Here is a 16,126-nt window from a genome sequence, read left to right on the forward strand (position 1 = left end):
CATCTGGTTTGATCTGACTTCTTTTTCCATCCCTTTCTTCCTCGTGCTTAGGCACGGAGCAGCTATTCCTGGAGGGGATGGCCATGACGGATGGGGCTGCAGGTCAAGGAGAAATGGCAAGTGGAGAGGCTAATGGAGACCCTCACCTCTTCTCTATTAGCCTACTGCAACTCTGCAAACTCAATTAAAACATCTGTACTTTCCCCTTCTCAATTACGGCTCCTTACACTTAAAGCCAAACAAATTTAATTTCTCTGCTGCCTCAGGCTGCAAAGGAGTTTCTGCCAGCAAATTTATTATCACCATAAAGCGCAGCTTGATTTATGTTAAAATATTAAAGCAGATCTTTATGATGGAAATAAACACTTTCTGCTGTTATTCTCTCGAAGGACCTCACAAGCAGCAGCAGATTCTGGGGCTTGGGCTGTAAATCTGAGGCCAAACTGGCAATCAGGGAGGAAGTCACTCTATTGCAGCACTTGGAAGAGCAATGGCCAGGGAAAGAAAAACTTTGAACTTGAGAAGAAGCTTTAGGCAAAGCTTCACCACCATCAAGGAGCTGCATGTCCCTGAGGGGATTCAGCTGTTTGAAGCCTTTCCCCTGGGTGGATCTGGGGAGCCCAGGAGCTGTCAGTGGCTCAGGGAAGGGCACCTGCTGCAGAGTCTCAGCTGGGGAAGGTTTTGTGCCATGGCTTTGCCTTGGCAGGAGGCAGGAAGCAGGAGGTGAGTACACCTGCTGCTCCCTCAGGCATCCTTGGGCACAGGCATGGCAGCTGTACCCAGCACCTTCTTGGCCCTGTATGTGTCACTGGTTTGTGATTTAATCAGTTCCCCCTACTCTAACCTGAGTCACCATCTCCCCAAAGCAGCACCAGCATGTCCTTGCCATTGAAACCCCTTCCCAGAGGCTGATCTGTGCTGGTCTGCTTTGTTCCCCCTCTCCTCATCAGAATGGGTCTTACAATGCTAAGCAATGGGGCAGTGAAAATAGGACCTGCTATGGAGAGGTCATAGCTGGCAGAGGCAGGGGTGGGTTTGGGGGGACACTGCCTGCCCCCTGCAGTGGGGCTGAGCCTCAGAGGAGGGTGCCCAGCAGTGATCCAGCCTTATTTCTCTCTGCATAGCAGCCCACAGCCTCCTGAGGTGTCCCGGGTGCCAGAGCAGGCTGAATTAAAAAGTGATTGATTAGACAATTTCACCAAAAAGAAATAATATCCCTCAGCGTCTGTTAAAAACTAAATTACCCAGCCCTTCTTTGAAAAGCCTAGCCAGAGGGTGCTTCCAGACTGCTGCTTCCCTGAAGGTTTGTCCCTGCTGTACCCATGAGCAGGAAAATGCTGCAGAAGCAGCTCAGTTCTTCCTTGGTCCTTGAGAGTCACAGATCCCCCTGCACTGGACTGGTCATGCCCCAAACATCTCCTTTCCCACCAGTGCCCAGTGCCTGGCACCAGGAATGGGAGAAAACCTGCTTTTTCATCCCAATGGGCTTGTAAAGATGATTATGCAAATGCCACCATTTGCAGGGACCTGGGCATTCACATGAGGCTCCCAGAATAGCCCTGGCCTTACACTGGGTGCTGACACCCAACCCTGGGCCACCTCTCCTGGGAGCACCCCATTTGCATGTCCCTTGCTGTCCTCAGCCTCCTGCAGCAAAGCCCTTCTATAAAACATGAAGCAGCTCCATTTGGCCTCTGCTGAGTCACCAGGGACATCACTAATTAATTTAAAACGTGGGTTGGGGATTTTTAGTACTTTTTTTTTCTTTTTCTGCTCCCCTTTGCTGTCACAGTCCCAACCTCAGCTGAGGTTTGACTGCAGCTGTGTGTGCTGACTTCCTCAAGCCAGAGAGCCACAATTTGAGGGAAGGTTCCTAAGGCCACGGTGAAGCTTCTGGGGGACCAGCCTGGCACTCCAGGGAGCATCTGGGTGACTGCTGGAAGAGCTGCCCCGGGTGAATGGGTGCCATCACCTGTGGCAGCCTGGATTCATACCCTCCTCTTCAATCAGATTTATTTATTTATGACTTTTATTTATACACCAGCACCTCCCACCCTCGCCAGGAGGCTTGGAGGGGCTGCCAAAGCCATTAAGAGACAATTGCGATGATAAATAAGTGAAGGGAATTAAAGCGCCGGCACCAGTGTGTGATGGCAGCCAGGCTGGGGGATGGGGGGACTGGCTGGATTTAACCCCAGACAGATGGGTGGATGCATTGATGGACAGATGGATGGACAGCCAGATTTGCCAATGCTTTTGAGCCTGGACCACGCGTGGCCGGGTCCTTCTGGACCTCCTCGGGGTTTTGCAGCCGTCCCTGGGGCAGGGCTGGGATGTCCCTGCCATCGTCCCCTCGCTGTTACCGGCCCCGGCTGCTCGCTGGCTGCCAGCAACCCCCAACAACTGTGTTTTAATAGAGAAAAAAAAAAAAAAATTAAATAAGGAACTCTAGAGCAACTTCCCGGGGAGACGCTCATGGAGGAAGGCGATGCCAAAGCAGCTGAGAAGAGGGGCTGAGGGTTGGCATCTCCCTGGGACAGCCTGCCAGGCGCAGCTCTGTAGTCCTGGTGGCTGCTCTGGGGTGGGGCTGGAACCGCCCGAGCCTCAATGGCCATTTCCCAAAGCCCCTGTCCCCTGCCTGGGGCTGCTGTGAGTCGCGGCCGCCTCTGTTCGCGCCCCAGCCCGGCAGGGAAAGGGCTGTGTCAGACGTGCATGAAGAGAAGAATTAAACCCGGCTCATCTATCACACCTGATTTATGGCTCCATCAGCCTGGGAAGGTGGGAGGAATTTTTCCCTTTCTCATTCCCCACGGCGCACCTTCCTGGGGCTGCTGTGCCGAGCTGGAGATCCCTTCTGGGCTGCGCTTTGCAGCCGTGACAGCATCGCTCACTGAGCCGAGCCCAGGGCCAGCAGTGCCCAACACCCCAAAGCCTGAGCAGGGGGCATGAACCCCGGCTCCAGCACAGGCTGACGGCTCCTAATTAAACCCTCGGAGCCGTTGCCATTTTCCTTTTCCAGCTTTCTTTTGCCGGTGGAACGAGCCTGTGCCGCGGCTTAGCGGTAACGGGACACGGACGGGGATGGGGTGCACAGGACCATGAATATTCATGGGAATCCATGATGCCAAGGGCAGCCCCGGACGATGGAAGAAGGGTCCCCAGGCAGCTGAAAATGTCTTTTTAATGACCTGGAAATGGCGTTTCGAGTCCTTTGAATGAAATCAAAACGTGACGGCGAAACGGCGGCGGTGCGTTTGGCGTCCCCGATACCAGCCCCGCCGGAAGGGAGAACCCAACCCAGCATGTACCAGCCCTTGCCAGGCTCCCTGTGACTCCCCCAAAGAGCGCACCGGGACCCGCCGAGCCGCTTGGAGCATCCCGCTGCCGGCGGAGCAGGAGCCCGGCGGGCCGGAGCCCGGCCGGGAGCCGCTGGCTGGCCCGTGGGGACACCCGGGCAGAGGGCAGGCAGAGGGGTGCGGACACTCCCCTGTCCCCCCATCACACCTCCGACTCCAGGCTGGAGACCCGCCGCCAGGACCCGCCGGCGCAGGGACTCGCCAGCCCGCGGGCCGGCGGCGGGTCCCTCCTGTCCGCCCGCAGCACGGCCGGCTCCCCGCGCCTCCCGCAGTCTCTGCAGGCGCAGTCCCAGCGCCCGGAGCCCCGCTCGCAGCGGTGCGGCCCGGGGCGCTCCCGGGGCGGCGGGGACCCCCGCCACAGGGGTCTGGCGTAGAGGGGCAGGTTGGCGTAGGAGTTCATGCAGGCGTGGGGAGCGCACGCCGGCACGGTGGCGGTGGCACGGGGGTTTTGCCGGCAAGCCTCCCGGTAGGACGGCAGCCGGGTCACGGGCGAGTGCGGTGGCAGCCGGCCAGCGGCCTGTGGGCAGCGGGAGCCGCAGCCGTGCCCGGGCTCGGCTTCGGGGAACAGGTCGGGCACGTCGGAGCGGGCGGGCGGGCGAGCGGCCCCGCAGCGCCGCAGCCCCGCAGCACGCCGCTTGTCGCCGCGCTCCCCGGGCAGCCGGGCCGAGCTCGCCCACCGGCTCAGCTTCTCCCGCTCCATCGCCGCCGCCTCCGGCCGCGCCGGCTCGGCCCTGGCTCTGCAAGTCCTGGTGACTCTGGGGAAGGCTCCGCGAGAGCAGGATGGAGGCAGGAAGGCGCTGCCCAGCTCCCGCTTCTTCTCCGCTGCCGAGAGCAGCCGGGGCAGAGTCCCCGAGCCCCCGTGCGGGCCGTCCCTCTGCAGCAGCGGCGTGTTCTGCAGCCGCTCCCCCCGTCCCGACGGCCGCTTGTGCTCCCTGTAGATGTCCGGTGGCGGGAGGTCCCTGGGGGATGTGGGGGGCGGGAGGGGAGCCCCGATATGATTCCCCACCAGCATCTGCTCCCCATAATCCCCTCCTGGAGAAGTCTTCACCAGGAGGTGGGGGAAATTTGTGAGGGCTTCATCCCCTACACAGCCACCCCGAAACTTCAGGGGGTGAGTCAGGCGGGGGTGCTCGTTTTCCCCTCTCCAGTTCTCCTCCCCGAGCAGACGGGGGTCCACAGGGATGGGCTGGGGCAGCGGCAGCCCCAGGGGAGCACCCTTGGCAGCGTAGGCTCTCCCCAGCCTCTCGGCGGGGTGCGGGCTGGAGGGGGGCCCCCGGTGTGCGCCGGTGCTGTTCTGCACCACGAGCTGGGGTGTCCTCAGCGAGAAGGTGGTCTGGAGGCGCTCGCTGTGGTTGCTCCAGTCCTCGATGGTGCGGGTGGCCTGCTCCAGCGAGCCGCCCACGCTGGCAGTCTGCACCATCTCTTTGGCCGCCTGCAGCATTTTCAGCACATTGGCCTGGGCTGAGCTGGCAGTGACATCGGGTCTGGGTGCCCGCCCGGGGCTCGACAGGGTCTGCACCCCATTGAAGCAGCTGTAGATGCCCTGTGGGGAGAAATGGGCCCCCCTCATTGTCAGCAAGGTCAGTGGGGTCCTGCCTCCCTGACACCACCCTGCTGAGCTGAATTCATGCTGCTGAGGCTGAGGTAGCTTCAGAGCACTGACGCCCTCTCCCCAGCATGCCCAGCACTTGTCTGCGTGGGTGACATCATCCTCTATTACCCTTTTCCCCAGGGATGATAATAAGAATGTGGGGTCATTCCCAGGACTGAGCCCTTTCCCCAAAAGCTGGCTTTTGTCACCAAGATCTCACATCAACATCTCCAGTCCTTCCCATGCAGGTCAAAGGCCAATGCCCACCAAGCCGTGTCCACCCCTGTGACACCGTGTTCACACACATTTTGGCCCCTTGGAATCCCCTGTCAGCATCCCTCACCCTGCTGATGGCCAGGAGGAAGTCAAGCTTGTGGGACTTGGGGACGGAATGACGCAGCTTCCAGTAGATGAGGTGCTCCCAGGCGAAGACCAGCAGGCTCAGCCCCATGGCCACCAGCAGCATGTAGAAAACCCCAGCCATGTTGTCGATGTCCAGCTTGCTGCTCATCACCTCATTCTTCTCATTCTGGCAGATCCCTGACAGCCAAACTGTCTCCAGCTTCTGGGTGTCACCTGGGACAACACAGTGCAGGAGGTGAAAATCCACCCCTGGGAATCATTTTCCCAAGCACATCCCTGTCCCTTCCCACCCTACTGTGGGTGGAGGAGGATAGATAAAGAGACCCCTGAGCCCCTGGAGCTGGAATCACCTAGTGCTTGCTGCTGCCATTGGCCTGAGCATCCCACCAGCCACTTGTCCCTCTGCAGAGCCTTCTCATGACTCTGTCCCCACCCATGTGCCAGGCAGCCATGCTTACTGTCCTCATCCCAGGCTTCTCCTCATGACCCTCAAATGTTGTGCACAGCCATCTCCAGGATTTTACAACCCTAGAGAGAATGACACCCACAACATCGAGAGGATTTCATATGCCCTGAAAGCAGCTGATGAAGTCCCTCACTGCCATCCTGCCATGAGGATGTCAGCTGTGAAGGCCGCACAGAGTTTGAGGACCAGAGCCCTGTGCCCTGGGTTAATCTGCAGGCAGTGGGGTGAGGATGGAGCAGGGCTAAGGAGGAGCTCACGCAGCACCCACCATCTCCCAGGAACTGGAGCAGGGCCAGGTCAATGGCCCGCTTCCAGCGCGAGTCCTTCTGCAGGGCGATGCCGTAGCCCGTGGTGGCAAACACCTTCCCGCTGCCGATGGTCACCAGCTTGCAGCCCTCGTCCTTGCCCGCCATGTAGTTCAGCACCGCCGCGTCGTAGATGAAGGCATCCAGCTTCCTGCCCACCAACAGGAGGAAGGGTGAGGGGGGGTCTGAAAGCTCGTTTTTGGGGGAGGGCTGTGCCTATCTGGGGAGCTCTATCCCTTCAGCCCATCTGGAGGGGGTTCTATGTGCTCTTGGGGTCCCTGGCCCATCCTGGAGTGCTGTAACCACACTTAGAGGGGAATTATCCAACTTTGGATACTGGGGTGAGCTGCATCCCTTTTGAGGGGAGCTGTATGAAGCTGTACCCCCTCTGCAGCAGGTTGTGCCCTTGGGGGTCCTGTACTTCACGCAGGGAAAATGCACAGAGCCATACCCTGCCTGGGAGAGCTGTATCCAGCCTGAGGGACTCACATCCAACTTCTGGGGGGTTGTACCCTAGTTGAGAAATCCCTTCTCCATCTGGGAGGTCCTGTACCCCATTTCAGGGAGCCATAGTTATTTGGGGGTGCTGTATGCCATCTGGAGGAGCTCTGAGCACCATACCCCATCTCAGGGAGCCATACCCCATTTTTAGGCTGGTGAGGGCGTCCTCCACAGTGCGCTGGTTGTACTTCACCATGTGGGTGTGCATGTCGGGGTAGTTGCTGCGGATGTTCCTCTCGGTGCTGCCGTTGGGGACAGTGCCGAAGCGGAACGGTGGGTACTGCTCCTGTGGCCTCTGGAACTGCAATGGGGAGCCCCAGGGGGTGGCATCACACACTGCCCAGCGTGTCCCCAGCATGTCCCCTCCCCACAGCCAGCCTTCTACTCATGCACTCACGCCCAGCTAACTGGCAGTGATGTGTAGCTCCACACACTTCACTGCCAGTAACTTCAAAAAGGTTTTTTTTTTAGGGTTCCCACAATGATCAGCCCCACCTTCCTGTCACTCAGCCCCGACACAGTGTCAATGTACTGCTCCTGGATCATGAAGGCAGCCAGGTTGGCCGTGTAGCTGGCGAGGAAGATGACGGCGAAGAAGGCCCAGATGAGCACCATGATCTTGCTGGTGGTGCCCTTGGGGTTCTCGATGGGGACTGAGTTGTTGAAGACCAGAGCCCACAGCAGCCAGATGGACTTGCCGATGGTGAAGGAGGGACCCCCCGGCCCTGCAGGGACAGGGAACAGAGGGGAGGGCTGTCAGCCCAGCCAGGGGGTGTCCCCCCTCCCAGCTCCCACCTCCCCAACTCACTCTTGCCACTGGTGAGGTTCTGGTTGTAGCCAACGGGGCTGAAATACTCGAACACGAAGACGGTGATGGCCACCACAGTGAGGCACATGACAAACATCATGACCCACACGGCTGGGCTGTAAGGCTCTGCAAAGCAAGTAGAACTTTGTGAGCCTCCAAGAACATCCCCTGGTCCTCTGAGGACTGCCAGGAGCCCTCCTGGATGGATGGGGCTCATCCTGCATATTGCCCCTCCTGGGAGAGGTTGGCAGCACCATGGCCAAACAGCTGCACTGGGAATCAGGAGGGAAAGAGGGTTGCTGCAGAGCTTGAGGATGCAGCCATGCTCCCCTGTCTAGACCAAATCAGGTTCTCACCAACAGGAAGATGTTTACAAAACGCAGCCCATCTCCAGGGTCACCGCAGGAGGGTTTCCCATGGGATCACAGATTGTCCCCCATGATGGTTCTGGCCACAGGAATGTGCCTGCATCAGGCACAGAACCAGCCCCCCAGCCCTGCTCAGCCCTGGGGAGAGCCCCCCATGAGTGGGGACAGGCCATGAGCCCCTGCCTGCCCCAGATGATGTGGGATGGAGCAGCAGGAGCACTGGGGATGCATCTGAGCCGTCGCCACGCAGCCGCCGAGCTCCATTTGTCAGCGCGTCCTTTGCTGTCAGGGAGGAGAGGCCTCCCCTGACGGGGATGTGGCTCATTAGCACAGAGCCAGGACACGCAGGGACATGGGGACAGCAGACCCTGGCCCTGCCAAACCAGGGCAGGCTGCTCTGTCTGTCCCTGGGGCTGGTGAAGGTGACCCTGCTGCTGTGGGAGTTTGGGCTCCGTGGTGTGGAGGGATGGGATGAGGAGGATGTGCCCAGTTGATGGTCCCACCTTCCATGGCATCCCAGCACCCACCTGCACCCTCCCCACACGAGAGCCCAGCGCCAGCTGAGCTGGGACACTGCTGCTGTGCCCTTGCCAAGAGCTGAGAGCCCTGCCCAAGCTGAATTTCCTGATGACCTTGGCCAGTCTCCTCCCCTTCCCAGGCTGCAGCTTTACTGGTGTAAAGCTCATTAAATAAAACTTTTAGCGCTGGTGGTTTCCTACACTTGGCTTAACCACTGCCTCTGGTGATGGTGTCAGAGATGTGTCCCCAAAGCAGAGCTCCAAGCTGGCAAATCCCCCCACGTCCCCATCCTCCATCCTCCACACAAAAAATGAAGAGGAGAAAACCACTGAGCCCAGCCTCAGTCTCCAGCTTCCATCTCCATAATAAAAGGATTATTCAGGCAGGGAAGGAAGAAGCCCCAAAGCCAATAGCACAATCTCCTTCCCTTATGACTTAGGCTTTTTTCCTTGAAAGTTATTAAAACTGAACAATATTTCCAACTTGCATTTGCAGGAAGCATGGGATGAACCTGCAGAAAGCCAGGGGGGCGCAGGGCTCACCCAGGAAGGCGGAGGGGGACACGGTGCCGTTGCTCCGGGCCACCATGACACTGATGCCCGTCTCCACAAAGGGCACGGAGAAATCCACGATCTCAGACCGCTCCTCGTTGATGGTGAGGGAGCCGATGGCCATGTCTGCACGCTTGTAGTACACCTGGAAAAGGGGCAGGTGGGCTTGGGATGGGCAGGGGGACAAGCAGAGGGATCTCCATTTCCAGCCTTAATTTCTGCTTTCTTTTTAAGAAAAACAAAATCAGCTTCCTAAGTGAGCAGTGGCAGACACAACCTGCTGTGGGGTTGTAAGTGTTGGTCTCAACACTTGGAGCTCATGCCAAGCTGTCGCCTGCCCACCACAAATCCCATCCTCAGGAGGAAAGCCCCAGGTCAGGGGTGAGTGGTGCTCTCCAGGGAATGCCAAAGCAGGGGGCTGAGCCATGCCCATCCCTACCTCACCAATCATGCCGTTCCAGACCCCACGGACAATCTTGCCATGTTTGCCATTGGTCACCAGGTAGAGGTCGTAGGAGAACTTCACCGTCTTGGCCAGCTTCTTCAGGATGTCGATGCAGAAACCTTTGCAGCACAGCTTGGTGTAGGGGTCCACAAGGCCATTACCACTGGAAACACACCAGGAAAGATGGGTTGTGTATCTGCCTGGGCTAAGATAGTTCTAGCTTCGGGCTGCTACGGGGTCTGGGTAGCTCCAGGAGCCCCCGAGGCAGAATTCAGCTTCTCAGCTAGCCAGGAATGAGATCTTGGGAACTGCTGTAGAAGTTCTGAAGGTAGCTTTATTTCTTCAAAGGGTTCTACCAGCAAAATTCAGATACATAGCAGAGCAAGGGGTTTTCATAGGGTTTAGGGGGATGGAGATTCTAACCAGTAAAATTACAAGTTGAGAACTATCCAATTACTTTGAGATTCTAGGTGAGAAAAGACCAATCATTTAGTAAAGACCAATAGAAATCCTAAATAATAACAAGGGTTTCAGTAGAGGGGGGGAACATTTCTCATGAAAGGTTTCACTGTCTCACGGTGTGAGACCCCAGGGGCCCTTCTCAGGGACAGTTGCATCATCCACAGGTTGGACCAAACAGAGATGCTCTGAGCACCCTGGCCAGCACGTGCCAAGGGAGTGGTGGCCAGAGCTCGGAGCCCCAGCCCCTGCTCACCTGTGGGAGGAGTTGGTCTGCTTGCGGCAGGGCACGGTGTTGCGCACGCACACCCCCGTGCTGGGGTCCGTGTTCTCCACGATCACAAAGGGTCTCTCCTCCAGGGTGGCCACTGTCAGGTGCCGGTTGTCCACCACGGGCTGCATGAAGGAGCCGTAGCGGGGCCACACCGGGTACTTCATGTGGATGATGCCTTTCTCCCACTTGCCCACCTGCCCCAGGGGAGAGCGCACGGTCACCCCAGCGCTGGGCTCTGTGGGTCACACGTGGTTCCATAGCCATCCTCCCACCTTTGGGGCTTGTTCCTAGTGAGCTCCATCTCAGCATCCCTTTCCCCACGCATCCCTGGACCATGGGGCGGGGTGTTTCCTCCTGAGCCCCAAGCTTCACACTCAGGTGAGCACAAACCTGGCCAAACTTTACCCAAAATACTTTCAAACTACCAAAAAACACTCCATGCATCTTGTTTCAGGTCTAAGTGTTTGGCTGCTGTTCTTCAGAGGGCATCTGCATTTCTGACTTTTTTTTAACTTATCAGCAGAATTGCAAAGGAAAATTTGGAAAACAGACAACTCTTGGCAGAGCTTGGGTGCTCATCTTTGCTGCACATCCCCACCATGGCACCATGGGTATTTCTGGGACCAGCCATCGTACTTTTGGGTTTTGTATGGTACAACCCACCCCAGGGTGGGATCCCAGCCTGTGCATGGCCCCAGCCTCACCCTGCCCAGCCACCCTGCAGTGTGCTCATCCCAGGGGGCCTGGGGGTCCTACCATCTCCCAGAGCCGGTGCTGGTTGAGTGTGATCACCACCATGGTGGGCCTGATCAGGTAGCCACCTTCATTGAAGGAGAAGTCCTTGTGCTCCCACGTCACATTGAGGAGGTGCCTGGTGGGACACAAAGCCTGTAAGCCCCTGGCTGTGCAGCCCTGCACTGTACAGCCCTCCTTCTCCTTCTTTCTCCTTCTCCTTCTCCTGCTTCTCCTCCTCCTCCACCTTCAGCCAGGCTGCCACAGGTCCCATGTGGGGCTAAGAGCTGGGGACCAGCTTTACCTCCCATGCAAGGGGCAGAGGGGAGCTGGAGAAAGCTCTTCCAGCACAGAGGCACCAAGGATGCTGGCCCACTGCAGGGCTGAGGATGCACAGACTGCCACAGAGCTATGATAGACCCTCAGGGGTCCTGAGTTGCCAAGAAACATAGGAAAAGGCAAGGGAGATGCTGGGAGATCTCTGGGGAGATGCCCTAGGAGAATCCCAGCCAAGAGGCACAGGCTATCAGCTGCAGCCCTCAGTGAGCATCATCCCTGCTGCTCACCAGCTCCATCCCTCTCTCCCCTGCCCTTCCCTCCCCTTTCCCCTCTCCTCCCATTCCCCACCCCAGGGGTCCCCGTGCTCACCGGTAGAAGCTCGTGTTGGTGGTGGTGGCCCTGGCGGGGGCCCAGCAGTCCCTCCCCACCTCTGGGAGGTAGCCATGGGCGCGGAAGAAGCTGGCTGCCCCCATGGCAATGATGGCCACGCCGTCCCGCACCTTCTGCCGCAGGCTCAGCTTCCAGCTCTCCGTCACCACGCTGATGAGGCCCACGGGGAAGGAGAAGGGTGGCACCTCCATGTTGCCCACGGTCATGCTGGGCACGATCCAGATGTATCCTGGCCCCACCAGCCCGGCTTGCTCCGCCATGGAGAAGAGATACTCGGCCTCCTCCCGGGAGCAGTACACGATGAGGACCTGGGCATCGATCTGGCGCAGGAGCCGCTGCGTCCTGGAGCTGCCCTGCTCCTGGCTCATCTCGAAGGTGAGCACCTCCTGCAGCTCCCAGCCGAAGTAGCTGGCGTCCGTGAAGGAGCGGATGACATCCAGGAAGATGTTGTAGCCTGGGTAGAGGCTGGTGATGACAGCGAAGGAGCCCCAGTCGTATTCCTCCAGCACCTTGAAGATCACCTGGATTTGCTGCTCGATGGAGACACCCAACTGCAGGAAAGCTGATCCGGGCTCCTGAGGGAGGAGAGGGGTCAGGGGCTGCTCTGGCATCATGATCCAGGGCTCTTGCACCCATGCAAGCCTGATTGAATTTGCCATCATGAAAAGTTCAAGATTGCCACGAACTGGTGCAGTCCATGGGCTGGAGACACCCAAAATCAGACTAACCCTCCTCCAAAGAACTTCACCCCATGCAAAGGGTCAACTCCTGCAGCTTCACATCCATTTCTTAGCATATTGACCAAAAATTCCTCTGTCCTCCAAAGGAGATATCAGATTCTCCTTAAACCAGGAGAAAGAGGTGGGCAAGAGCTCTGCCAGGAGCACAAATCCCATCCCTGCTTCATCTCACTACCTGCAGCCAGAGCCTGTGTGGCTCCTTCCCTCCTGCTCCACCTCCCCGGCCATCTGGCCTCTCATTAGCAAGCCTTAATTGGTCTGATTCTGTCTTAAATGATTCAGCGAATGGCAGTTGCCGAAGGTCACGTGCAGGCAGCAGGGTTTTGCCACCCAGACCCCCTTCACCTCCAGAGAAGTAGTCTGGGGTGAGCCCCAGAGAATCCCAGACAGGAAGGAGAAGACAAATCCCTTCACTGACCCTGAAATACCCAAGCCCTGGAGAAAGCTGCAGAAAATCACCCGGACAGCAAAGCCAGGGATATTTTCCATTGCTCCGGGCTCCATCTGAGCCCTCTACACACACCTGAGTCCACTGCACCAACCAGAGCCCACTGCACCCACTTCCACTCACCCACAATGAGCTCGAGGTGCTCAAGGTGGGTACAGGCAGGGCTGTGAGGATGCAATCCAGGAGGATTGGACCTCAAACTAGGCAAGAAAACCACAAAATCTGTTCCCAGTCACAGGAAAGAGCAAGCACTGAAATCCCTGCAGCACCCAGGCCAGCAGGGTGGGATGAGCTGCTATGAGGGGATAACCCAAATCTCCACCCCCAGGACCCTCCAGCCTGGCTCCAGCTCTCCCTGCCACCAGCAGTTCCCAGCAGGCAGGTGACAGTGACTGACAGTGTCTGATGGCAGCAAGGAGCAAAGACAGAAATCCTGTGTCAGCCGTGGTGCACCTGAGATCATCACCACAGCTGAGCAGGGCTTCTTCATGCCACCCACCTGGCCATTCCAGGGCAGAGGAGGAAGATAAGGTTGTGATAACCCTGCCACTGCCCCAGTGCCACCAACCCAGGATCCCGTGGCGGCCACAGGAAGCAGCACACCAGGGAAGGCCTTTCCACAGGGTGTTGAGGTCTTTTCCCACATCCCATTAATGGGGCCCCTCCTTGAAGTCCCCACCATGTCCCACCACCCCACACTGCCACAGCCACTGATCCAAAGGCTGCAGCCCAGAATTTCCCCTGCCCTCCAGCCCTGCTCTAACAGTTCCTCATTTCTCTCATCCCCCCTGGAAACACCAAGTGAGCTCCTCACCTTTGGGGTCAGGACCACTGCAGACCCGCCACTGATGCTGATGATGGGGACCTGTGTCTGGGAGGAGATGAAGTCAAGGATCTGGGCCACGGCCTCCGTGCCCACGTTGTCCTCAAAGACGATGCCGTGGATCTTGTGGCTGGCGAGGATGTCGCAGATCTGGGTGAGGAGGGTGCTGGGGTTGGTGTTGTTGACGACAACAGTGATGGGGTGGATCTCCAGGGGCATGTCCAGGAAGCTCTGGGGGCTCAGGCGGGAGCGGATGTGCAGGGGGTAGGACGTGCCCCCGAACACCACGGCCACGTTGACCACTGGCTCCTCAGGGCCCGGCAGCAGGATGTCCGTGAAGGCAGCCGAGCAGCCCAGCACCATCCACAGTAGCAGAGTGTGTGCCGGCGCTCTGCCCATGTCCACCAGCGTGTCCCTGCCAGCACAGCACACAGCCCCTCGCATCCAGCCGCACCTCAGCACCCTGAGCCCGCTCCCCCAGCCCTCCCCACTGCCCTGGGGCGTCACCACTGAGGGTTGACCCCGGGAACGAGGGGACCCCCATCCCCTGGGCACTGGTGAAGGAATGACCACAGTGCTCACCACCCACTGCACCCCTCGGTGCTGTGTCACTTGTCTCCAGTCTTACCAACCACTGACTCTTCACAGCCAGTCCTGCTTCCCACCACCACCCTGTCCTCATCTCCCCATCACCATCTCCCTCCCACTGCCCTCCCATCCCATCCAAAACCCACCACTGCTACACTGGTCCATGCAATCCCTTCAGTCAGGGACAGGGACAGCTGCAAGAGGTGCCAGGAGGGGCTGGCAGCTCCTTGGTGCCTCTCTCTGCAGCAGACAGCCACCTTCAATATTCAAAATCTTTGCCCTTGAGGGATGGTCCAGGTCTGCACCCTGCTTGTTGGGATTTTGTAAATCACAGTCACTGGAGTAGCTGGTCCCCAGCCTGTCCTGCTGCCTGTCTCCAGCCCATCACCTACCTCAGCCCCTTCTCTGCCACAAAATCCCAAACAATGCACCTATTGGGTCTGTATCTCCAAGTTTTCCCTCCAAGTTTTCCACAGCATCCTTCGGCTCTCCTTCCTCTTCTCTTTACCCGCAGTGTGTCCCCCCTGCTGGCAGTGCCCACCCAGATGGGACACCCTTCACACTGTGTCTCTGCACCCCAAATCCAGGCTCTCAGGGGCTGTTTGGGCACATCCTCCCTGCCAGGAACCCAGCTCCCCACTGCCAGTGGGTGCTCAAGCTGCAGCAGTTGGGGTGACAGTCCCCTGAAGGGGGACACATCCCTGCCCACAGTGATGCACCCTTGTGCTGGAGTTCACCTCTCAGAGACCACCAGCAAACCAACCCGTGGCCAGGGATATCCAAGCCCCTCTGAGCCACATTTCCCCAGGGCTGTCACCCTCATGCCAAGCTGGGCAGCAGGGAGGGGGACAAGCAGCCCTCCACAGTGGCACCAGCCACACACCAGTGTTGCTTCATGCAGCAAGGTGCCAGCTGGTGCTAAGAAACATCACTTGCAATTAAAAGCTGCTGTTGCTTAACGTGTCTCCAGCACAGCCAGATGCTCCTTTCACCGAGTCCCAGCTGGTTTTGGGGTCTGGGCTGCCCCAGTGACCTGCACCCCAGCACTGCTCCATGCCGCAGTGACGGACACTGCTTCAGCGAAACGCTGCGTGTTGGGCTGAAACTGCAGGATATAAACCCAACAGCTGCCAGGCTGGGCACCCTGCAAGAGCTGCTTGGTGCAGATTGGAGCACTGGGGCTGTCACCTCCAGAGAGACAGGGAACACAAAACACACACTGCTCTCCTGTACCCACGGCTACCGGGAAGTCTCGGGCACCTGTCCAGGCACTGATGCTCACTGGGCAGCATCTCTCTCAACCAGGTGAGTTTCACAGGGAATCATCCACTCCCAGCACCCACCATCACCCAGGGGGTTCACCCTGCCTGCCTGCATCCCCCACCCCACTCCACATCACAGCTGGTGGAGCTGCAGGAGCCACAACGCCACACCAATGGCCGCAGCCAGGGCCCCTTGGCCAGAGAGGGCAGCAGGTGAGTCATGCCATGCTGGCAGCGTCCCATGCTCCGGCACGGCCAGCTCAGTGGCAGGGCAGCCTGCACTGCCTGCTCCTCACTGCAAATTCCCAAGTATTTTTAGTCCTGTGATAAATAATTCATCGGGAATCCGGCATCAGCTACCCGAGCAGAGAGGAAGGGGAGCAGCACGCCACCCAAAACAAACAGAACCGCCCTGCCAGCAGCACTGCCCGTCTGAGCCCTCCTCAAGGACATTTAAATATACTCTGGGCCCTTGTGGTGATTGATGGGGTTTGCTCGTGCTAGCCCTGGCACCTCACCTACTCCAGGCCCTTACCCTCCTCTTCCTCAACCCAGCTCCTGCCCAAGCTCAGGAACCTCTTCCAGTACCGAGTAATCCAGGCACAGACCAGTGGTGTCCCTGGCCATGCCAAGCTGTCACTCCCTGCTCCTGGCTGGGACTGGGGACAGGGCTGAGCAATCTGGTTTCTCATGGACCAAGCCGCAGGTGGAAAATATCCCCACCCCTCGCAGCCAGAGCACAAATAGCAGCAGCAGAGGGGAGGTGGGCATGGGCTCATCCCATCGCCCAGCCACTGCTGAGACAACCAGGGCAATGAATTTCCATCCTTTCCAGGATTCCAGTGCCACCACGCAGAG

At 58.4% G+C, this 16,126-nt stretch overlaps 1 protein-coding gene across 1 annotated transcript; it reads right to left on the reverse strand.

Moving 5' to 3' along the window:
- Positions 1-3,498: 3,498 nt before the first annotated feature.
- On the reverse strand, positions 3,499-13,817 carry GRIN2C (glutamate ionotropic receptor NMDA type subunit 2C). The gene is made up of 12 exons (XM_056506063.1): positions 13,410-13,817; positions 11,387-11,982; positions 10,763-10,877; positions 9,989-10,200; positions 9,268-9,469; positions 8,820-8,973; positions 7,391-7,516; positions 7,078-7,307; positions 6,723-6,883; positions 6,045-6,232; positions 5,291-5,523; positions 3,499-4,899 (listed from the first exon to the last, which is right to left on the reverse strand). The coding sequence occupies exons 1-12, from the start codon at positions 13,815-13,817 to the stop codon at positions 3,499-3,501; spliced, it is 4,026 nt and encodes a 1,341-aa protein (XP_056362038.1).
- Positions 13,818-16,126: the final 2,309 nt, after the last annotated feature.

Source organism: Oenanthe melanoleuca, chromosome 18 (genome assembly GCF_029582105.1).
Source record: "Oenanthe melanoleuca isolate GR-GAL-2019-014 chromosome 18, OMel1.0, whole genome shotgun sequence".
In the NCBI taxonomy this organism is placed as follows: Eukaryota; Metazoa; Chordata; class Aves; order Passeriformes; family Muscicapidae; genus Oenanthe; species Oenanthe melanoleuca.